The 25,369-nt window shown below is 40.2% G+C and overlaps 2 protein-coding genes across 10 annotated transcripts in view; one reads left to right on the top strand and one right to left on the bottom strand.

Moving 5' to 3' along the window:
- Window positions 1–915: 915 nt before the first annotated feature.
- LOC139131498 (cytochrome b-c1 complex subunit 8-like) lies at window positions 916–5,307 on the bottom strand. The gene is made up of 3 exons (XM_070697582.1): window positions 5,170–5,307; window positions 1,914–2,089; window positions 916–1,204 (listed from the first exon to the last, which is right to left on the bottom strand). Exons 2-3 carry the CDS (start codon window positions 2,065–2,067, stop codon window positions 1,110–1,112), a joined length of 249 nt encoding a protein of 82 aa, XP_070553683.1. The 5' UTR covers window positions 2,068–2,089; window positions 5,170–5,307; the 3' UTR covers window positions 916–1,109.
- A 160-nt stretch (window positions 5,308–5,467) lies between these two features.
- The window catches only part of LOC139131495 (phosphorylase b kinase regulatory subunit alpha, liver isoform-like), a 51,645-nt gene continuing 31,743 nt past the window's right edge, over window positions 5,468–25,369 (top strand). For 7 of the 9 annotated variants that reach the window (XM_070697579.1, XM_070697577.1, XM_070697571.1 and 4 more), the window contains exons 1-8: window positions 5,496–5,705; window positions 6,565–6,723; window positions 16,305–16,352; window positions 17,158–17,326; window positions 22,413–22,495; window positions 23,213–23,293; window positions 24,453–24,593; window positions 24,924–25,082. In XM_070697579.1, coding sequence (XP_070553680.1) covers window positions 5,628–5,705; window positions 6,565–6,723; window positions 16,305–16,352; window positions 17,158–17,326; window positions 22,413–22,495; window positions 23,213–23,293; window positions 24,453–24,593; window positions 24,924–25,082 — 918 coding nt within the window. In that variant the 5' untranslated portion in view covers window positions 5,496–5,627. Of the gene's footprint in view, window positions 5,706–6,564; window positions 6,724–16,304; window positions 16,353–17,157; window positions 17,327–22,412; window positions 22,496–23,212; window positions 23,294–24,452; window positions 24,594–24,923; window positions 25,083–25,369 lie in introns of all 9 variants that reach the window. The other 2 variants (XM_070697578.1, XM_070697576.1) reach the window with 1 other exon arrangement.

Below are 25,369 nucleotides of genomic sequence, written 5' to 3'. Positions count from 1 at the left end.
AAGTGGTATGTTCATGGGGCAGATGGCTGAAATGACAATTACCTCACCCTCTGCTGATATTTCCCCATCTTTCATCATACCTTAAGAGCAGCTCAGAGAGGGTTAACTTTTGTTCGGGGTAAATCCATTTGGGTTCGTTTCAAGTTAATACTAGTGGTCACCTGACCCAGTCTGGCAGTCCCAGAACCTAACATTCTTTGGAATGCAACCAAAGATGTCAAACCCAGTTGTCTAATAACAGAGGCTCACATTACATATTTTATAAAAATATATATATATATATATATATATATATATATATATATATATATATATATATATATATAATATATATATATATATATATATATATATATATATATATATATATATATATTGTGTGTGTGCGCGCGCTGGTTTGTGTACACACACACACACACACACATATATATAACACATTTCTAAAACACAAGTTTGACAGTTTGAGCAGTGTATGTTCCTATTACAGCCATCCCTCACTGTGTAGTATTTCAAAATTTCAATGAAAAGTCCAGATCTGTTAATTGGCCACCCTACACCCCTCCATTGGTAACCCTCCATTGGTAATTTCTTCTGATCACCAATGCAGAGCATTATTACCAAGACTGCACTACTCTTTAGCAGGGGTAGTTGTAATGGGCACACACTGATACTGCTCAATCGTGTCTTATAGAAAGGTGTAATATACAAAGATTATTTATTAAATTAAGAAATCAATGTATTGCATGCCAGCCTATGGTCTGACTGAAATGAAAGCAGTGGTCATCAGCCTACAACCACTGAATTTGTCCATTTGAGGGTACATTTGGCAAAATCAGATTTTACATGTAAATGATGAACTATGACAATGAATCAGAGTATAAGATACTTGAACAAAGTACACCACAATGCTGAACATAATTTTCACTTCTTTTTAATTAAATACACTCTAATTCCTCAACCAAATCCAAATCCAAAAGCAACGTTAATGCAACAATTCATCTCTGTGTCTGTACATACATGTCTATCACATGGAGGTGTATAAAAAGAAAACACAAACAGGTTATGGTGGACTTGACGTCTTGGCATGTCTTTGGGTATCCCTGGTCTTGTTATTCATCATTTGCATAGAGGGATGGGTCCTTCCTCTTCAGTCTTGTGTTTTCGTCTTTGGCCCACCTGTACACCATGTAGGTGATTATGAAGGCTAAAGGAATGGGAAAAAGAAAAAAATTTGATCGTGGATCGTTGTGGCAAATACTAAAATGAAACATGATTTATTTACATGGGCAGGCTGGCATAGGACTGTTCCTTTAAAGGTAGGGGAATAGAACCCCGGGATCAAGTTCGTTCTAGTCTGTAAGAGGATTATGAAGGTGTCATAGGCTTTTGTTTTCCATTGAAATTGTAATCTATTAAGAAAATTTCCTGGCAAGACAATCTGATGGCTGAACCATGCCTTTAAAGCGTATTTGTCTCATTAATCATATCAATTGATATATGGAATTCAGTGAACCAGTGAACAAACTGACAAAACATTTTGAAGACAAATTGGGAACTGTCTGGCGATACATGAATAACCTTAAGTGCAAGATGCGAGTATAATGATATTCAAATATGCAGATTACATTAATGAGCATTGTTTCGGTATTAAAATTCTATGCTAATGACCCTTAATCAATGTGGAATATTCATGTACCTCGGATCTTGCATTGTATACATGAATAACCTTAACTGTAGACACACATTAAGACATAAAAGACCATGATATGAAACTTTTTGCATAATTTTCATGATTTTACAAATTTTAAACTACAATTATGTAAGTTCAACTAAATATATTTACTGACAGATGTGTCTTCAAGTGTAATACTAATCACAGTCTGGAACCACACGTGCAAGTTTCAACAACTTACGTGGAAGGACCCTGAATGCCCTGCTGCGAAATCTCCTCCACACATTGGGTACTCCATCGGAGATGACACCGGCAAATGCCTTTTGTTCAAACGGTGATAAACTGTAGGAGATGATTCCCCGGGCTTTTGTCAAGTTTCCAAACGAACGCCCCATCCTCTCGCTTTTACTACACAGCCTGGAAGTGAAAAACACTGCCAGTAAATGATGTGATCAAAGATGCCAGTGATTTTTGCTTAGGCCTGGGAACATACAAATTAAAGAATTCCTTGATACAGCTATCTGATATCACAACTTTGCCGTTCACATGTATGTAATGACAAGTGTTTTGAAACCCAATTATGAATTGTGATAAATAAACGCCTCTCCTAGGAAAGACTGGACTGGGTCAGTTGATCAATAGAAGATTCACATACAGTTATGTGTACATGTAGTTTGGTCTGGTTAACATGTCAACGGCAAAGTTGTGATATCAGATCGCTGACTTGAGTTGAAATACCTTTTGTGGAAGTCTTGGGGTGACCTAATCAGTGTTGAGTTGGTCCCTAGTACAACATACATTGTACATGTAGATGACAGACAGGTATATGACCTAGAACTGAAATGCGACTAGACCTAGTGCCTCTCGATGATTTGGTGACGAGGGTCCATATGTAAAATTTCAAGAGTTCAAGGGATTCTGGGGATTATTTTTTTGACATCGCAATAAACTGAAGACCAAAGACAAGCTATTTCTTCAGTGTCATACAACCTCCTGGTATGCCTGTGCAAGTGCCAAACCTGGGAAATTGTTTCCTTTTTGACCAGGTTTCTGAAAATATCTACCTGAGAAGTAAAATCCTACACTGCTGCACAAGTTCAAGTCCACAGTGACTTTGCAAGCCATTACAGATTTCTCAAATAAATATGAGTCAAAGTGTGACAAAGAATTGCAAAACATGTAAACCGAAATTGAAGGACTTTGAGCTCTGAAACCAGATTATGGCTTTGATAGGATTGCAGTGGCTCATGGGGCACTGTGTAATGGACTTAAAAGATTGGAAAGTTCATTTACATGTACATGTAATATGAAAGTTTACCTGTGAATAGTGTTATATGATTTGTATATACAATGAGCTTGAAGAGAATATGATACAAATATACTGTATTGCCAAGCAGTGAGTTAAAAAATTCATATTACTATGATCATGGCAGTCCTGCTTGGGATATAACAACATTCTCTCTATCTGTCAAACAAACACCAATGTTATGTAAACTTTAAATCTATTCTTAATCTTTTAATGCAGAAATTTTCACTTAATATTGCCAGTAGGTCAGGATTTCATAAACATTGATGGTGTTGCTCTATTCTTTTGCCATCTTGATTGCAAGCAAGGTTATATCATTACAAACTAAGGTGTGGCCAGTAAGACTGGCTATTCCAGCAGTATACATGACAGAGTACAGGAGATAATTTTTTTTAACAATGGTACATTGACTGTTAGATTTAATATCTTCATGTTCATATTTCACGACCTAATGTTACCATTTTCTTTTTTTGCGTTTCCATATTTCAGTGAGCTGGTTAAAGAAACCTTAGCAAGTGCCTCAGAGACAAAACTGACATTTTTATGAAGTTTGTAAGCTTGTTATTAAATACACCGTTAGCAAAACCTTATGAATAATTAAAAAATAAAAATAAAAGTGATTAAAATAGCTTTACACGACATTCAAAGAGTAAAAAATACTGCTGTTATGTCCAGGGCAACATTTACTAAGACCTGATCATGGAGGTACATGTAGCTTCCACCTCCATGCTGTGAGATTGCGTCCCAGTAATTACTAGGACCCAATCATGAAGGTAATTTCTACCGCCGTGCTGTGAGATTGGCTGATTCGGGAGCAGGTCACCTCGACTCCTGTTTGTTTCGACCCCAGTAATTCACACCCTCTCTTCGCTGGTTGTGGTCACCTTGACCCCTGTACCTAGCTACTTTGACCTCATCACACTTTTCCTGTCAGGAGACAACATTTTACTGAATATATCATGCAACCGGGTTCAGAGAATTGGTGGTGTTTCTGTGAGAAAATCTGTTGGCTTTCAAAACAATAATTTAGCCGTTTTAATTCGCAAAACGCAGGCACCACAGCCCAGCACCTGTGCATACTTGGTGACGACTGGCCATGAACAACAATGCTATGCATCTGTATACTCTAGGCCATGAAGGTTTTTGGTACTTGGTGCATTTCCATCGTTACTAGCTTCCAGTTACATGTAAGCCCTTCAAAAATGCTATAATGATTATCAAACAAAACTACCGGTATCACAGTGCTTCCAAGATAAAAATATAAGATTGTCTCCCAAAGGAAAGGTACATGAGGGGTCAAGGTGACCAGTGCTGGAAAGAGTTCCATAGGGCCCCTTTTCCTCTTAGGTCCGATATACAACACCTTTAAGTATGCTAACCCCAACCCTAATTCTAAATCCTCAAAAAGTTGTATTTGATGAGCTTCTTCAAGGGATAGTCCGCAATTAAAGTGAAAGGAAGTCTTGCTCCAGTGCTGACGGGTCAAAACGGTCAGGGGTCAAGGTGACTAGAAGCCCCTGATACCGTCTTTCACTACTACTACTACTACTACTACTACTACTACTACCACCACCACTACTAAGGTTAGTTTATTTGTATGCTTCACGATGTAGGTTATTTAAACAGATCCCTTTTCAACGGAGATAAATTATAACAAGCTTTGGTGTTAAAAAGGATTGACATCAGAAAAATGTGGCTGTAACGTCTTCTGGGGTAGTTACACACCGCAACACTAACTATCATTGCATGTTGAAACTGCATGTTGTGTTGTACACCCGGTAATCAGCGATCAAAATGGTATTCTAAACTATCGTAACGCGCTAACGTGGACGGCAAGCTGACCATTACGGTAATACATGTTACATGTAATGGGAAAGATCGACAAAATGGCATCATTGGGTTCGTACACGTGATAGAGGGACCGTGGGTTTGGATCATGAACAGTGCAGTATATTGGAAGTCGAGACCAAACGGAGTGTCTCTACGAATACTTTGTCTTAGAAATGCGTCACAAAACGGAGTGTGCCTACGTGCGGTAGTCCAAAACTTTGACTGGGCCCTTACGCGAAAAACAGGGAATCGACAGGGCACACACGTACAATAACCTAACAAAATTACACTTATTCTTTTAATCCCCTCTCTCAGATGTAGTGATAGACCTAAACAGATGAGTGTTTAAACGGATTCTTACCGGCGTTTTCGACGATCAGCTCAATCTTAGGTCCAAGATGGCGTCGACCTATCGAAGACCACCTAGTTCCCTTGGAAATAATGTGATGATGATGCTCTCTTACCTTCAGCTTATTGTTCCATACTCGCATATCTGATACGTTTCACAAAACGCAACAATTAAGTTTTACATCATAAATTAAATTTATAGAACAAAATGCAGAACAAAATGCATTTTGTTGATGAATCACAACGCTTACCTGTGATATAAATATTATGCTAACACAGGGGGTCTTTTCTCGTACAATTCGAATGGGATCATGGGAACGACCTTTCCTAGACACTGCTCAGTTCATCGAGAGGAGCAACAGTGCAAATGACAGTGTAATATGTACCCAACACGTAACAGTGGAGTATGACCTTTCCTTCTTTTATATACGAATCATAATGGTTTGATCTTCGAGGTGAATAGGCTGAAAGATGAGGAGTCGCAGTAACTCAGGTGTCCGCCTCGATTATTATATGAGGATCATCCAGAAAGTTATTCTGTCAAACCAGGTTAGTTCGTGACGTACGTGTAGATCCCGAATCGTATGATTGATGTGGTTGTGGTTGTTTGTCACTGTAACTGGGACCGTGTTCAGAGCCCACGATGATCTGCACAACTTTGTCGAATGGGAGATTTAGAATGTAATGTTTAGCTTCACAACCGCGTAGACTAGATAGCGAGGGCGAAAGATCCACCTTGACAGATACACTGTTTGCGGTGTATATTTTTGTTCTTCACTTCCACATCATTACACATACTGTACATGAACACGTACATGTATGTCTCATGGGCCGGAAGAAGTTGTCTAAGCTTTATCATACAGATGAAATCCCACGACAGTTGATGCGTTCACTGTACTTGTTTTTCGATTTTTGAGTCCTGTATAACGCGGCCCCTCTGTCCTTCTATAGACAGGTAGAGGGACCGTGATTAAAACGAAAATTCCATGGATCATTTCAAATCACAGTCACTTCCCACACTTCCACTGACAGTGAATGTCACACCTATGACAGCAGTGCAGTGTCGGTATGCAAAATGGTTTAGGTCCAAACCTGCAAATGATATGTGCAAGTAAACATACTGATGATACTCGTCATAATTAAGATATGACTAGTAAGGGAAATTTGTCTTTTCAACTTGCATAATCCCCTACCAAATGCTTCTCTTCAATCTGACCATTAAATAACAGCAAAAAACTTTTTATTTACTTGTTTATTTGTTTATTTATTTATCTCAATTTATTTATCCGTGCAAGGAAGAAGGGTCCCTTCCTTCTTCCATGATTGATTTATTTATACCTTTTATTTCACTTGTATTGTATGTTCCCTCAGTTCATTACTAAACTCACTTATATGTTCGCTTTGCCAGGATCCTATATCAGGATTACTACCGGCTAGTAATGAACTGCGTGATGCTTGGGTCCGGGACAATGTCTACTCCATCTTGGCAGTCTGGGGTCTTGCGCTTGCGTACCGTAAGCATGCTGACCTTGATGAAGACAGGGCCAAAGCATTTGAACTTGAACAGGTAAATTAGCTGTTGTAATTTTATAAATACTTCATTGTTCACTATTGCCACTAGTTTTTCATTTTCTCCAGGTTATAATATCGGAGAGACACAGTTTGTATGGTAATCGCGGTTTTAAAATCTCTTTCCTTATTTACAATGACGACACAGATTTTTATGTCATGATATTTTGTATCTAGCAGACTCTACTTGAAGAGTCTGAGTCTCGGCTTGTTGATTCCTACTGAATTCTGGTATTTTCTTTCACATGAGGCAGATTCACCGTATTTCATGACAACTTGAAACATGAAACATGATGACTTTGAGAGAGTCCTTGGTGATATGCCAGTGACTTAGTTAATATGTCAGTGACTTTGTTCTCCCCAGGAATTTCTGATTAATATAGTAGCTAATTTGCATAATGATATAATGAATTGTCATGGTAAATGTATTTCTATTGTTTTACCAAAATAAAAGAGAGGTGGGCCCCTATGCTTGAATAGCACTGTGGAGAACATCATGTCTCATTCTGCACACATAGATATTACATCATTACAACAGACTATTGTCTATGATATCACACGTACATATATTGTTACATTGGCAACTCAAAGAACCTTCAAGAAATTCCTCATTTGAGAGAAAAGAGATCAGAAATCTTGAAAGTCTAAGGTTCAGTGGAGAAGAGTGGTTGCCAAAGTCGCCTGTGAAACAATATACTGTACAGAGTGAGCAAAATTCAAAACCTTTGCAAATGTAACATTGTTCATAAAAAGTGGAAAGAGATCAAGTTGTCTGTAAGACATTCCTTTGCACCAATCCTTCACTTAAAGCCGCACTTTTCAATCCCAGGTTCTCGCATTAGTGGAGTTCTCCTCCCAGTCAAACGCTTGGCCAGTACGATGTTTGATTTCCATAACATTGATTACAAAAACTGATCTCAACCTTTCGTCACCTTTTGCTCATCCTGTAAACAGAGTTTTAATATGCAAGCTTTTGATTGACGGTCGATTCAAATCTCCAACGGTCATTGATTCCCCACCACAAACGCTCGAATTTCCTAAAAAATTGTCTTCCAGTCGCGTTAGACTTTGAATATAACCACAGAGTTCGATCGGCAGCAACTTCGCGCTGACCGCTTGGCAGTCTGTCTGTGTTTTTGCGGCCGGGGAAAACTAAAAATTGGCATTTTCTGGAGCGTGTGCCCGCGTGTTGCCTGTTTGGTGTCCACTTACACAGTGAACGCCGCCATACCTTGGCGTCCTTTTAAAGGGAGGATCCGCCTTTAAGCTTCTCATTCACCATGGTGACAGACATCGTTCTGTTTCCACAATCCAACACACTAAAAACAGCAAAAATAGAACGTTATGATACATCAAGCTGTCTCAAGGTCAAATTTACAGCTGGTTCAATGTGTCATATGCAAATGAGTGGATGCCATAGATATTTGTCAACATTGAACACAACATGTAACTTTGCCCAAGGGAATGTGTCTTCTGAAACCCTTTAACCCTTTTCCTGCCGAGCGCCCCTGTCCGTTATCCTGCCAAGTCGGTCAAAACCGGCCCCCTTTTCCGTGTCTACAGAAGATAGGCTCTCCTGCACGCTTTCCTGCCAGGCATTTGGCGGGAAAATACCGCATTTTCGGGGTACGATTACCGACCATATACGTGTTAGACTTCAAAAATTTTTGCATGCCCGTATAGAGGGGCAACCGCTGATGAGGTTGTGTCCAGAAAATGACGAGGTCACGGGTGTTGTTTGCCCCGGGGGACGTGCACTTTTATGCCCTTTTCTAGCTTACTTTCGCGGAAGTAAAGCTCGTTCGCCGGCACGCACGGCCACACCGGGGAAACGTCACCTCTCTCGTGGGTTAGTAGAAGACCCAGGGGTTAGTGCTATGGGTGCGGGAGCACCCTCAAACCTGTCCTGTTTCCCCTGGGTTGTGTCACTTGGCCACGTACTTTGAACGACTTGGAAGAGTCGCACAGTGCAGTCTGCTTTGACGTAGTGTCAACGACATAGTTCCGCCATTGAAGGAAGGCGTGTACGTAGTTTGGCCAGTTCAGTGAACACTTAGCTCGTTAGTGTTACCGTTTCCTAACAGGTTAGTTGTGCAGTTGTTACTAAGGTGCAGTTTTGTACCACCTTAGCTCTGGACAGTGCAACTGCTCTATGCACTAACCCCAACGACAGATGGTTGGTACAACGTCTACGTCGCACGAGCACAGCCTCCGTTGGGCTGTGCCCCTCCCACGTGATACAACGCACGTTCATCCATTACTATAGCGTCCTTACGGATCTGCCAAAAACGAAAGTGGGGGTAAAAACAAAACAAACGAAAATATGCGATCATAGATAGTATTTTATTCGGGAATAATTTACATTATGCCGAACAATAAATCTCGGAGTCTGTCTCGACGTCCGAGTGCATGGTCCGTGTTTCAAAAATTACAATCGGGGTGGCAGATCCGTGTTTCAAAAATTATAATAGGGGGAATTGTACAAAATAATCCGTCTAAACAAAACAAACGAAAATATGCGATCCATAGATAGTATTTTATTCGGGAATAATTTACATTATGCCGAATAATAAATCTCAGAGTCTGTCTCGACGTCCGAGTGCATGGTCCGTGTTACAAAGATTACAATCGGGGGATTGTACAAAATAATCCGTGTTTCAATTTACAATCAGCGGGATCGTAAAGCACAAACAAACGGCACAACCGTGCTCAAAATGTGATCATGGTCCGTGTTAAGAATACAGTCAAGCCACTGTTAGGCGAAGCTGTCCCCTGTCCGTTATTTACGTCGGGTTCTCTTGCTGATGGGTGTCGTCGGGGCTGTGTGAGTAGAGGTCTGCACGCCAACGCTCCTCTTACCTCGTAGCATCATGCGATGATGAAAAGCCGCAAAACACTCGCCCTCGTGAAGATGAACCCCGCACAGACTACATCCTTTGGACGTCTCAGACAGTCGTCCGCTCGCAGTGGTCTTACCCTCTCTGCTGCATACTTTACAGCATTTCTGCCGCCCCTCCAAACGGCTGACAACGTGCATCGGCTGATTTTGTGGATTGATGTACGAGGCAAGAGAAACGGTGGCCTCGACCTCTCTCACACTGGGCTGCGATCGCCCACAATAACCGCCAATGAGTTGTTTCCCGACACGCAGATGAAACATCTTATGGGTCAGCTTACTATCAGGGTGTACATGCTTGAAGCATATATATGCATTTACCAGGGCAACATCAATCAGGTAACATGCCAGATATGTCCACCATCTGTGGTTCTTGCGCCCAGTGTGAAAGTACTTGCGCTTCTGGTTGGCTCGGTCGACGCCTCCCATGTACCGGCGATAATTATACAGCGACAGAGGCACTTGTCGCCGCTCGTCTCCCTCCCCCACTGGCACGCACTCCAAGGGTGGATAGACCGTATTCAAGATCAGCACCTGAGCGTTACTATCCTGATAAGCAGTGATGTTAAGACGAGAGTCCGTTCTGGTCGTGGCTTTCATATCCCCAACAGACAGAGGAAGGCGCTTCCTCTTACCCGGCGGAATTAATTGAGGGGGCATGGTGCGACGATTACGGCGGTTAAAACTCCGACCATGTAGATCCGGTCTCCATCAGCTCTCTAGCAGTAACGACCGTGCTAAACAGGCTATCACAGAATAGGCTGTGATTATATCCACAGAATGGCTGGACCAGCTCCATCGTAATTCTTTTCACCACACCTCGCTCCTGCCGTCTCCCATCAGTCCGATCCCGAAATTTCACACCTAGGTACGGTGCAAAGTTAGCGATGTATGCAGTGGTGGAGTCGCACAGCTGCCATATCTTGAAACCGTCTCGATCAGGCTTATGCGGTAATCTCTGCTTAAATTTAGAACGGCCCTTAAATCGCACCATGCCCTCGTCGATGGAGATCTCTCTACCCATCTTATAATTATTTACGCACCGGTCAACTATGGGCTCCATCCATGGATTGATTTTATACAGGGGATCCTCCTGACACCGACGTCGGCGGCGTGCCTCATCAGGATCACGACGTGGATCGTTCTCTGGGTCTGCCAGATGAAAGTATCGCATAAGCTGCTGAAAGTGACTGCGGGTAATCACAGTAGAAATACCCTGGTTTCTCAGAAAGGGATCGCTAGACCAATAATCCTCCACTGATGATTTACGGTCGGCCATACAGACTAAGACGCCAATGAACGCCTGCACCTCTCGGTAGTCAGCGTTATGCCAGTATTTATCTATTTTCCTAGCGATATATCGCTGGTGGAATTTGGCGTATTTATTAGTCTCGTCCTTGGCCAATCTGATCAGTGTAGCTGGAATAAACTTAAAAAGTAATCGAGCTCACGGGAGTGGCTGGGCAAGGTGAAAGTCGGTCCTCTCTCATGGTCAAAATCGGTCTCCTCAAATATATTAGCATCGGTAGTCTCCGACATACGCCAGACAGGAGGTGGTGTCGTCCTCCGCCAACACAGCAGCAACGTCATCATCGTCGTCAGAGCTTGCCTCACCTACATACTGCCTGTCATAAAAGTCATCGTCCTCTGCCGCATCCTCGTCAACCTCCGAGTCGGACTCAGCGGTGATATCACCGTCGTCTGGGCGTCTGGGCCTGAACTCGCCCGTAGCGGCATCAAGGATCATATCTGGCTCAAAATCAGGTGGGCTATCCTGATAACGAACCTCCGCACTATCTTTTTCGGCGGGGACATCGCAGCACACGAAACTATGGCAGGAGCGGGCTGGGCAGCCTCTGCTGATGACGAGGACTCAAGCTCTTTCGCACTGGGCACAGGAACCTCTCCTGACGCAGGATGAGGGCTCATAGTAGCAACAGGTGGTGTCTCTCCCGGAGCAGCCGGGGGAGAACCAATGGCATCAGCCGTCTCATTACTCACTGTCTCACTAGCAGCAGCAGACGTAGTCTGTGCAGGTGAAGTATCTCCCACAAGAGCAGATGTAGTCTCTGCAGGTGAAGTAGTCTCTCCCGGAGCAGCCGGGTGAGAACCACTGGCGACCGGTGACCCGTCATCATCCTCATCGGCAGAACGATCGCTCTTACGTTTACGCTTACCACTGGGTTTTTCAGCCGGAGATGGCTTCGCCTTACGGGAGCGTTTCTTGCCCGACTTCTTAGAACGTTTACTAGGGACATCACAACGATCGCTACCACTACCGCCCGGAGACTCTGCATCTTTGAGCTTCAGTCGTCTGCTCGCCTTCAGAAAACTTTTGCGGTCCGTCAAGCTCATGTCTGGAACAGTGTCGACAGACTAGCAGGTCCCTCCCTTTTAAAGCCACAGGGAAACAAAGCCCTGGACATGATTGGACGCAGGGGTGTTAATATATGCATCCACCTGTTATTATAATGGACCTACGGCAATCAGTCCACCAACCGGCGCTGACATTCCTACCCGTCATGTAAATTGCCTGTCCGCACCATTTGATATGCTAATAATACTCATTTGCGATGCAAATCCCTCGAGCACTTAGCATAACATAGTCAATGTCATTAGCATCTCAACTTGACATTCCGTCCAGCTGGGTACGTGGCATGCGCACCTGCCACCCAAGGACGTTGGCCCAAGCCCATGTTTAGTACGGGTGGGAAACCCGTATCTTTAACCTCATGTCCCTTCTAAGTACGCCTGCGCAGGGCGTATTGTCATCCAAGTCGGTGACAAGCCAACCCGACAGATCGCCCATTAAGCAGTAATGGACTGGCCGTCTCGTTCTTGTACGGCAACGAACAGTGCTTCAGCGGCTTGTTTAGGTCATAACCGTCGCCTGCCGAGCGGCTTACCCAACTAAGGCGGTCAAAGATGAAGGATGCCAAAATTGTCAACGGCTGTCTCGGCCTCGTCCGTTGGGCAAACATGGCTCCTTCAAATAACGTGGCCAGCACGTCTACGTCATCAGCGGTGATGACGACCCGTCATTGACGCCCGAGTGCGTAAAACTCGGAATATACCGACAGGTACCTCTACCTGAGTCGGTCATACTACGGTATAAACCAAACACAGGTCTGCCAACTCCCGTTAGACTCGGCCGTTAGCCGAACTTCACAGGGACAACATAGGCGTAACAAGTCGGTGAACAACGGTTCACGCACCTAACCGCAGCCGCCAAGTCGGTGAACAATGGTATCAAATTTTGAGGCCATGTTCGTGAATGGCAAGGCTGAGGCGGTGTGTTTCGTTGCACGGCTTGAACGTCTAGAGCCAAGTGCAGCCGACAACGTCCGACATCTGAGTGGGTAGTCTTTTCGAGAAGGTAACAAGTCGGTTAAAAGCGGTGGTTACCCTTCACAAATGTCGCTCAAGTCCGTTCGGATCAGTTCCATGTCAGGGACTAATCAAGCCGAGTCCGTCAAATCCGTCCGCACTTCCCGTCAATCAGGACCAAGTCCGTGATTTTCGTCTCGCACCATTGGCAAAAAATTGCACCGCCAGCTGAGGCGGTCTTAGGCGGTTGCCTTACAGAAAGCCGAGTCCGTCAAATCCGTCCGCACTTCCCGTCAATCAGGACCAAGTCCGTGATTTTCGTCTCGCACCATTGGCAAAAAATTGCACCGCCAGCTGAGGCGGTCTTAGGCGGTTGCCTTACAGATTAGCGTTGCCCAGACGGTCAATTTCGGCCGCAATCTATGTAGTGCCTCAGAGCCAAGTTAACCCCAAACTCCGCTAGAATACGTCAACGTGCTAACCTGCCAAGTACGCTACTCGTCCCCAAAAAAAAACCAGTCCCCCACCGGGGTGGGGACTGGCTGGGTAGCTTCCGCACCTTTCCCTGTCGTTGGACTCTCTGTGAACCCATTTCGAGAGCAAACGCCGTTCCTCGCCCAAAACCTGTCCTCGAACGACCCCTAGCGCGAGCAAGGGTTTGCTACACGTAGTTCCGTCGACTAGGCAGGAAAGGGGGTTACCAAAAAGTAGCCCGATTTCCACCGCCTTGGCAGGATAACGGCCGTGGCTGCTCAGATTCTAGCTACACCGAATTTCAAGCGGATTTTCACCGACTTGGCAGGAAAAGGTTAAAGTGCAAGTGAGTAAAATGGCAAAGTAGGTGTGTTGTTTTCCAGGCCAAACAATTCATGACACTTTAAAACTGTCTAATGATTAACTCACTTTAATGATGTTTACATGCATGTGTGACCTTAGATGGACCTCAGATGGAGGTGAGGACACAGAATTGATTGAACAGCATGAATGTATGAAGTAATCACTCACCTTTTGAATATATCACCGCTTTCATTTTTTATGTTTCCTTCTGTTGTTTCATTTTCAGTGGATGACATGAAATTGACCAACCCACATATAATAGTTAAGAAAGACTAATACTTGATCTGAAGTAGTTCGTGTAGTTAATATGGTTACAGGCAGGATAATGTAATATACCTTTTGAAAACCTTTCTGCCACATGCAAGTCAGTATCCTTCACAGCTTGGGAAAACTGTGGAGGTACCAATAGTTCTTCTGGTACCTCCATGGGAAAACAGAGGGACTGCCGATTTACATAACTATATGTAATTTGCATATTCTTTGTTGTGAAAATGCATTCTGTTATGTTGTTAATGACATATGAATAGAATACTCAAAATACAGGGGGTTGCCAACCCCTAAAAATACCCTCGTGTAGAACCCCGAAAGCGTAAACAAACAGTTCAAATCTGATCAAGAATTTACTGACGTTGTCCTTATCACTTTCTGAAGTAATTCAAACTGCTTTTCACTACGACAACCAACCTGATATTACAGTTTTGATATCTGGTGTCTTACTCATACAATAAGACAAATGTGATTTCACCAGGAGTATAGTAGAATGTGAGAAAACATCACAGTGAGAAGGAACAGGGTCATGTGACTTCAGAGATAGTACCTCCGGTGTGTTTGTGAAAGGCAGTATAGAGGTAAATGTTGCTTAGTCTACCCAGTTCATTTAGACGGGTTCTTCAATATTTTATTTAAATTTTGAATTTTATTTTAGTCCATCATCCAACGGGAGCTAGCCCAATTACAGGATGAGGTACTCATAACCCACTAACCCCCAGTGGAGCACTGAGGAGTAAAGTGCCTTGCTCAAGGACACAACTCCGTGCTAGAATCTCGAATTCACCGTCCTCCGACATTGAATCCACTACTCTGGATCTACCAAAACTGGGTCTCGAACTCACCATCCTCCGATAGTGAGTCCATTACCCTAACGACCGGTCCACAGTGCCTCATTTGTATGACAAAATTCATAAATATTCATTGTACTAGTACCGGTACTCCCTAACACTAGTAAAAAACACTCTCTCAACAATATTAACCGTACACAATATTAACTGTAATCTGATCAGTTCATGGCACGACCTGATCATGACCCCTTTTTGGTTTTATGTAGTTCATGCAAGTCAGTTAGTTTGCATAACAAAATTTCATAAAAAATTTGGAAGTAGAAAGAAGGCTTTTAGTTGGTGGTCAATTTATGGAGGTTGAGATATTTAGTAGATAGCCAATTTATACAGGGCTAGATATTTGATGGTATATTCTAAAACCAACAAAAAAAATGTAAATTTCTAGCAAGGTTCATCACACTGGCCCAGTGGCCCTATGCATTGTAATTCACTGCGAGGCATTTGTATAGATTTTTTCATGAGCTACTGGCCCCAGTTACTGCAAAGGCAATGCTGTTGTCTGCTAGTGAGCGGGAAGTTCCTTGACATGCAGTAGTTTCCCATCAAAATAAAAAAATCAGATTTAGCAAGAAGTCATTTTAAAGAGTCTTTTATATTTTATCTCCTATTTTGGCTGGTTTGAAAAACTTCTAGATCTTTTCAAATTGAAGAGTTGGTTATATATTATCTCATCTTTTTGTTCATAAAATTGCCCAACTGGTTTCAAGAGCTGGTAATATTTTATCACTGTCAACACAATCTAGGTGATTAGACTTTCTAAACCTCAGATTCACCAACACAGAAAATAAGCTTATTTGTGACTATCATCTTCACTGGTTGATAGCACTTTTTTATGTGGTATTGTTAGTAGTCATGGCAACCCCCATGGATGATGTACATGTATGACATGTATGACTATGAGAAACACTTGAAGTGTGAAACAACGTCATTTCAACTGTATCATGTAATTCTTCTCAGCTTGGAGCTGTTCCTCCGGAAAGAAATTACAGGACGAGAAAACAAATTTTTAAAAGTCTTAATTTACCACGATGTACTGACAGGATAATTTTTTATCACTTATTGAAGATATGAAAATGTAAAGATGAAAATGATAATTAACCATAATAGGTGATAATGACAAGTAAATTCTGAAGGAAATTTTGAAAATTAGCAATCCTGAAATGATGGGCTTCCTATAGAAGAGCTATAAAAGATAAAATATATTTTGAATCTTTTCCACATCGATCCATCTGATAGGCGTCCATGCGGCCCATTCTTGTGATTGATATATACATAGCTGATTATATTTCTTTGCCAAGGTTGTGCACTTCTCTGAGCCAGCACAAAGTTCGTATTTCTAAATTGTTTAATTTTTAAACCGGTCTCACAGTATCATGTTCATTTTAAATTCTTATTTCACAGAGTGTGGTGAAGTTGATGAGGGGATTGCTCAGTGCCATGATGAAACAGGTGAGATACGGATAATGGTCTGTTATCGTGTATGGAATTTAACAAATACTCATTCTTTTTGTCAGCAAAGTATTTATCATTCAGAAACAAGTTCAATTTTAATGATAAAAACATGCCAATGTTTACAGAGATGTGTCCATGTTGAAACATCTTCTGTCAGTTTGCATTTAACTTCTATGAAACTGCTCAATAGGTCATCCTACGACAACAAAGCAAAAATTTGCTGTAAGGTGGACTTTTATTATAGCTGGTGTAGCTGGTATACGTCATATCAAAATATAGACACGGCTCATGTTTTGGACCCTTAAAGGGCGGCAGCATCATTGAAACTCTTCTCAAAGGTTGCCAGGGACCCCTACGACGGACATAAACACTGTATCTAGGGTATGTGGGCAGTTGATGAAAGTTAAAACATGTTTGTCAACAATGAATATTGTAAAATTTAAATGTTGCAGCTATGTTGACATGATGCATCTACATATCATGCCTGAAATTAATTGTTTGTAAACAAGAAAGTCACACACTGCCTCCCGTAACCAGTTCCGAATCACCAATATACGCCATTCAAGCTGCACCTGGCTTACATCATTTTCTTGATACAAGGCATCGTATTTATGTAAGTGTGAAAAGGGATCACAAACAGTGAAGTGTAAGGGTGCAGCGTGGTACTAAGTCATCAAAACATGTAATGATATCTTTGATCAGAATCTTTGATCAAAGTAAAGGGGCTGCAGAAGTCAAGCAGTGAGAGGAAGGAGTAATTTGTTTACTTTGTTTTATTATAATGTTGGTTTCTCCTTTCCAGGTTGACAAGGTGGAGGCGTTCAAGTACTCTCAGAACCCTAAAGACGCACTCCATGCAAAATACTCTATACATACTGGTGATACAGTGGTCGGAGACTACGAGTGGGGACATTTACAAATAGACGCTACCTCTTTTTACCTGTTGATGTTAGCCCAAATGACTGCATCAGGTAAGTGTGTTGCTGACTAGCACTGCGGTGGTAGGAGCGATATTGTGTGCAAGTCGTGTCGACCTGTTGTTTGTGTTATCTAAATTCAAGCCTTTCACCTAGGTTCAATTCTTCTTGTCGTCCATGACAAATTTCAGTCTTAAAAGATTGAAATGGGACTGAAATGGTTCATTGTAGATTTTATTGCCAACATCGGGGGTCGCATTTTCCCACCAAATTTATCAGTCAAAGGAAAGGCACAATCGGATGTATGAACAATTGCGATGTGTCATCCCTAACAGTATATTAACAGGTGTGTTCCACATAGATGACACTGCTTCGTTTAATGAGTAGTGAGTGCTTTTCGCATCCGATGATGGACATCTTCATGTTTCTATGCTAATGACAAAGTGACTTCAACATTTGTGTGTTTCTTTTGTCATTGACGTACATTGAGGTAAAATGCACATTGGGCACAAATATTCAGACTTTCAAATTTTTACAATGCTTCTCTGGTCTAATGCTTGTATGGAATATTTTGAAGCTTGGAGAGTACACAAAGTTTGCACTGTCTTGCTCCTGTGAAAAATCGGAATTTTATTTTTCCCCGTAGGGTTAACACAGGGATTGGGGCAATTTGGATATCAGTAAATGTTGATAAATTTTAGGGTATTACTAGTTTCTTTAGCTTTAAACTTTGTGATTTCAAAAGAGGATGGTTTAAAGTTTCCTTGAAGGAAAGTTTCCTTGTGGAAAACGTGAGCATTAATAGTTTAAGTCTTTCAAATTCAAGGGGCACACCACATGTTCAGCTTTTGATTTCATTGACTGACAATCATTAGAGTAATTAATACTCTTTTGATAACTTGAATGGACTTGCTGAACATCAGTTTTGTTCCCAACAGGCTACCAAAAAAAAATCAACTTCAAGTTCAAAAGAACTGACCTCATTATTTGTAATTTTTAATTTGCAAAAATGAACAACTACATTTTGACTATTGATGAGCATTGAAAGGAAAAAACTTTCAAAATCATACTCACAACCAAAAAATATGATACTTTTTGGAGAATTTCTGAGAATTCAATCTGGCAGTTGTCAGCTGTAACTGCTGTATCTGCTTAGGAGAAAGTAGATTAACTTCCCGTATCTTGGTTACTTTGTCATTAGGTCTTGTTACAGTATATCTTTATTGATATCATTGACTTTGAAGGTTACACATGTCGATGATTTAGGGGTCTTGCCCTATCTAAATGCATGCACATATCATTCTGACGATGCATGCATTCACTGCTGTGTGGTTTCTTGCCCAGCACTGGCTGTATGTATTGTCAGAAATGTCATTGTACGACACTCTGACCTAAAACATACGGAGCTTTCATAACTGCCTGTGAAACAGCTGTGTGATAGATTTCACCGTTATAATGTTAGACACTGACACGTAGGGATTATGTGATAAATTATAGAACAGTGTGTCTTTGGCAGAAACACTGATGCCAGGGATGACACAGCTGACAAGCCATGCATGATACATCATAGAAATGTCTAATCACTTTATCCTCATTTGGCCTAATTTTACAGCATTCTGATATGGTTGTTTTAATATTTCATTTCTGCCCTATGATTATTATGAAAAGCAATATGACAATTAAATGATATAGAGAAATATTAATTGTATGGTACATACTATAGTGTCATATTCCTTTAAACAGTAATTACGCTGTGTCTGTTGTATAATAATTCACTATTTTCATCAGCATCAATCACCCATCTTCCCCTATTGGGATTGATCTCTCTCTATGTTTCAACTACATTCATTGTTTTAGCTAAGTGTTGGGTCTGTAGGTACATATTAATGTTTTTTGGAAGCCCCATCCTGTGACATTTCACTTGTCTCAGAGTATAATTTCACCAATATATCGACAAGAACCCACTGCCAGGTAATGTGACTGAGGAACCCTGGTCAGGAAACTTGTACTAAGTATCACTCATGAACAAAAACACTGATATTTGGTATCAAATTCAACCCCTGATTACCCCATTATCATGTATTGAGTTCCAATCACAGCATGAGTGATGGAAGAGTAAGACCTAAATGCAGTTTTACAAGTGGTTGTTTGACACCAATAGGATACAAATTAACTAAATAAAGCAGTGTCTCGGGTAAACGGTAAACTTGCACAAGAAATTGAGATTTCAATAATTCGATAATGAACAGATTTGAGTGATGATAACACATTTACTGGTATCCACATACAGACACAAATTTTATAGTACCCAATAAAACAAATATTGTTTTAGAAGTAGAAATGTCAAATACCTCTAGGAGTAAATGATATACCTTACTGAGTGACCTACAAAAGGTCAAAAGATCAGATACAGTGTACACATAGACAGTGTGTGTCACACTGCTCATCTGTAACACTTATCGTACTATTTGATATTATGTCCTACTCTGCCATCTGTGATACATGTATGGTTGTATTTGTCTTAAAGGCAGTATGTGCAGTATTTGCCAAGGGGATGGATATTCTGATGCTCAGAGCGTGTGTTGACAGTGGACATATTTTGAAATGTTGTGTACAAAAGATGGAAGTTTTCTGGACGACATTTTGGTTAAAATTGAAAAACTAATGTTTTCTCCTATCTCCTACAAAATGAACACAAAAGTGGCTGATTGTATTTACAGTTACTGTTAAATTTCAGGTAATATGTTCCTCAATTTCAAAAATTTGCAGAGTGAGCCCTGATAGAGAATGTTGTAAAGTTTTAACAAAATTAAATTTTCATTTCTGAGATGCATACACATGTCTATTACCAGACAATTGTGCAATCCATTGTTTTCTACATCCACAGGGAGAGCCATGAGAATTTTTCTCTTGTCAACTGTATTTCAATGAGTTTTACTCTGAAGAATTCTAACCCAGACAACTCAATCACTTCACTGTCGGCACTTATTTTAATATGAGTGCATGGATTTTAGAGGATTAGATGTATGCAAACTGCCAGTATTCATAGCAGTCTGAAGTAACAATGGAGACCATCAAAACTGTCGAAACGAGTATATGCAGTAAATTCTTGCAAAATTATTTTTCTAAAGCTGCCCATGAATAAGTTGCACAGAGTCCGGTGTTTCTAATGTGATTTTTCTGTGTCTCTCAGTGGTAGACTGATCAACAAGTACATGCAGTTAGTCAATGATGTACACATCAGCAGGTTGTAGTCAGAGGTATATCCCACATGTACATGTGGCTGTGTTGTTTTCTGTGCTAACAGCTGACCTATGTATATAGTACATGAATGTTAGGGATGTACATGTAATCGTCGAATGATGTCCTTCCCAACCATATTAACCCCTCCAATGAGTTTCAGGCAGGGGTTGCACACATAGAAGTCTATGGTGTGTCTCTGTATGTACATGTACCTAATTATGTCCCTTTCCATAAATGGTGATTGTTTCCCCAAGATACTCACTATCATAACTGAATCATACTAATTATTAGTAGTTTTATCCTGAAGGACAGGGAAAATTAAGGTAATTTTCAGCGAAGTGCTTTTGAATAATCCACTCAGTATTGCAATGACTGGTATTGATACAGCATGCCAGGAGAGTTCTCACAACTGATTTGACACTAATAACGGTCTCTTCATGATGTTTCAGTACTTTGACAAATGAAAGTTGTGTAGCGTATTTACAAATTAGCAATACCACCTCAAGATTTCTGTAACAGCTATTTTAATATCTATATCATTTCAACACTTGAATCCATTGGCACTTAGTGATCCAATGCCAGATCTGTAATAATGCATTATCAGTATGCACAATGCTGAAATTTAAGAAAAGAAGCTACATTCAAAAAACATTGCACTTTCTTGAATGTTACTTGTACATTGTAGTTGTGCCTTTGCTGTGTAATTCAAGTAATGGCATTGTCTCAGCCTTTCAAAGAAGCAGATATATGTAATAGACTATGTAATGCGCTAGCTCGCATGTATTAATGTTAACATATTAGTATTAATATTAATCACGCTAAATGATAACAAACAACTTACCGAGTCTGAAACTATTTGTGTAGTAAATAGCAGTTATCTTTCCATCGTAAGATTTTTGCCCCATTACATATCATTGAGGAACAACATTTATAGTAGATCTTCCACATGTTTCATTTCATGACTTTTCTCTCATATTTAATTGCAAATTAGAGAAATCAGACAATATAATTTCCCATACAAACCAGATTGCTTGCAGGGATATCTTAATAAAAGTCAACCAACCTGACACAATCATCTACATGTAAAGCCTACACTGTGCTTTCAATGTGCGATTTATTTTCATTCTTGGTGCATGACTGAAGATGAAAAAAAAATGTTTATTATCACATTAAAAGATAGAAAATTTCAACTCAAGTACTTGTATTACCAGCTCTAGAATTCTGAATGTAAAGTGAGATAGCCCGTAGGTCTGACGACGTAGCTGCTGTTAAATAGATGAAGCCCTTCTGTGAAGCACTCACAGATCATACTATTTTATGACATTTTTAATGGTATCATGCTACTTGATACCCAATGCAGTGAAGCAAAGCTACCATTCGGACACAACCAAAGAACGGCACTGATTTATGAAATATTCAAAGTAAACATGCTGTGAAATAAGTGGCAGTCGGTAAACGTAAATTACTGTCAGACTAGCACCATGGTGATACTCCACCACTGCCAGTGTCTTTGATTCAATAGAAATTTCCCTCAATTTATGGTTCTTTGTGATCTGTCTATATTACTACGGAAGTTGTAATTATTTTTTTTTTAAGCATCTCCATGGAGACAGGAAATCCAGTATCCATGGCACCAAAATCTGTTTGAACGGATTCAGAAATCTGTGTCACTTTTATGTTTGCATCTTGCAGAGTCTCTGCAAGGCAATGAGTCATACCACACGCAATTATTCCAAATATATGACTGTTGATATTTTTAGAGGCTAATTGAACAATTATGATAAATGTTGATACATGTGTACAAGCTATGTAAATTGTGACATGTTTTGTGCGAAACACTCAAATTTGACGTGCTTTTTACATATATTCTATACCACACATTTTATCATTTACACAGGTCTACAAATTATTTTCACCTTGGATGAAGTAGATTTTATTCAAAACATGGTATTTTACATTGAATCAGCCTATAGAATTGCTGTAAGTATTTCTGTTTGCCTTGAAAATCGGATGCATTGTGTACTTTCAATAAATAAAATGTCACATGTGTGAGTATAACTTTGAATTATCCTGTGACATACTATAACTGACTAGTATTACATGTAAAAGGTACAGGATTTCATTGAATTTTTGAATTGAACTTTACAAGAAGTAACAGAAGCAGAGAGGACAGCAATAATTTTACAATGGCAGAGAATTCAAATGACCGACATCCATTTCTGTAATTTCTGCTTGAAATGGAAAAAATCAAATGTATGTACCGGTATGTATATACATGTATGTATGTATGTATGTATGTATGTATGTATGTATGTATGTATGTACATGTATGTATGTATGTATGTATGTTGCATATATGTACATGTATGTATGTATGTATGTACCGGTATGTATGTATGTATGTATGTATGTATGTATGTATGTATGTATGTACATGTATGTATGTATGTATGTATGTACATATCTATGTTTGTATCTTATCAATCTATTGATCTACATGTATCTATCTATGATCTATGTATCCATGTACAATGCATAATAGTATATTTGATTATACGTATTTTATGTACATGTCTTTTTATGTATCTATTTATACCGGTAGATCTATCTATGCATATATGTATACATATGTATACCATATATATGTGTGTATATACTGTATGTGTACTATATTTTTCTTTCCTGCTATCTCAACAGGATTTTGGTGTTTGGGAGAGAGGAGACAAAACAAACAAAGGCATTCCAGAATTAAATGCTAGTTCAATAGGAATGGCAAAGGTACGGAAATCTAAGTTATTGCTTTCATTTATTCGTCTTTCATCAGCGTTGACATCAGCTGCTCTCTGTTAGTTGGATATCATGTTGAAATGTCCGTGGGAGATGACCCCCCTGATTTGACCTTTTCGTCTCTGATGCTATGTCAATGCTCTCAATAAAATGCAGGCCGTCTCCTTGTTCTCGGTATTTATGTGTAACAGATAGCATAACCCTTTGATATGACACCACTACTTGTCTGCATTTTCAGGAACATGAAAAATCCACAAATTCTACAGATTTTTACTCCATACTTATATGGTGTCAATATTGGAGTTGACACTATAGTGTTTTAATGAAAATCAGTATTTTATTTTCCAGCGCCTGATTCTGAAGTTAAAGTATTTCGAAACATGGCATATAGAATTTTTAAATTTCTGCACGCGTGCATGTACTGTTGATATATTGAATTTGAAGGACTCAGCACAACCTTGTGGCCTTTTTCACATTTCTACATGTATGACATGGTCTCTGAAATTCCATCTATGATAAGATCACTTTTAATCCAGCTGTAGTATTTCGTCTGAATATCGACATTAAACTGTATGTAATACTATGTAATTTCATATACTGAGCATAATACTATCGCGAAAGGAATCATCACGACACTATGGTCATAAAAATTTCAAATGTCTTTGGAATGAACATGAAGTTCTGTCTGTGATGAAGTCAATTCATTGAAAGAGTGTAAAAAAGAGGGGGACACACTTCACAGACTATTTAAAGCATTTCACAAGGTTTTCTACAGTTTACAACCCTGCAGCAAATATGGCATATCCATAAGCCTCTGCTGTAGTTTTGATATGTTGATCTTTAATTGCACAATCATGGGGCAACTCCAAAAATCATGCATTGCATTGTCATTATCACTCAGAGATGAAATGAAAAATGTCCAGTGTGAAAGCGATTTCTTGTGAAAGATTAGAAAAGGAGACTGTTCTTTGATCAAGTGACTTCTCTCAGAATTAAAACAAGCTCCTGTCCAAATTTCTGACTGACTCGATCCTCTGTGTGTTGTTTCTGCATTGATTATTGTTTACTCAATACTTGATCATATACATGTACATGTATGTGTTAAGAGAAGAATATTGATGTAATTGTGCAATCTTTTTCATTTCCACAGGCAGCTTTAGAAGCACTAAGCGATCTTAATCTGTTTGGTGCCCGTGGTGGTCCAGCATCAGTCATCCACGTGTTGCCTGATGAAACTGCCAAATGTGCTGCTGTCTTAATTTCCATGCTACCAAGAGAGTCCAAGTCCAAGGTAGGGTGAACCTCATTCATCCTGCATTTTAGATCATCCCTCAATCGTAACTGCCATATACTGTATGACTTGCAGGTCAAAATTATTTAGTTGTTAAAATCTAAGTGGCACAGTCATCGCCATTGTTCGAAATACATTCTGTGATCACACTTTGGTTAGCATTTTTATATAGTAGTAAGTTTTTGTTTCAAACCATCTTATCAAAATAAAATACAAAAATTACAGCTAATGGGGTGATTTTCTGTGCTTTTGTCTCGCCTTCATACAAAGTACTGTACCAGTCGTTATTGTTCTCACTCATATCTCTTGTGTTTTTTCTTCCATCACCAGGAAGTCGATGCAAGTTTACTCAGTATTATAAGTTTCCCAGCATTCGCAGTGGACGATATGGACAAAGTCAATATCACCAGAATGACAATATTAGACAAACTGCAAGGCAGATACGGATGCTGTCGGTTTCTCCGAGACGGATACAAAACCATCAAAGAGGTAGTTAAAGTAAACTACGTTCTTTTACACATTTGAAACTGAAATTGCCTGCGTGCTGTATCCACATTGCCAAGTTGCTGGTTTGGGTAGACATGTATGTGTACGTACACGTACATTGTATGTTAGTTGTGGAAACGCAGCTATCTGTTGGCGCGGTAGCGTGCGTCGCTATGAGGGTCATCAAAAGGTCAACCCCGTTACGGATAGCTGTGGGGCAACTGGGAACGAAAATGGGTCTATTACGATGACACAACCTATGTCAGATTTTTGAACGGCAAAATAAACCA

Source organism: Ptychodera flava, chromosome 4 (assembly GCF_041260155.1).
Source record: "Ptychodera flava strain L36383 chromosome 4, AS_Pfla_20210202, whole genome shotgun sequence".
NCBI lineage: Eukaryota > Metazoa > Hemichordata > Enteropneusta > Ptychoderidae > Ptychodera > Ptychodera flava.
This window is presented reverse-complemented; position numbering and strand designations above follow the sequence as displayed.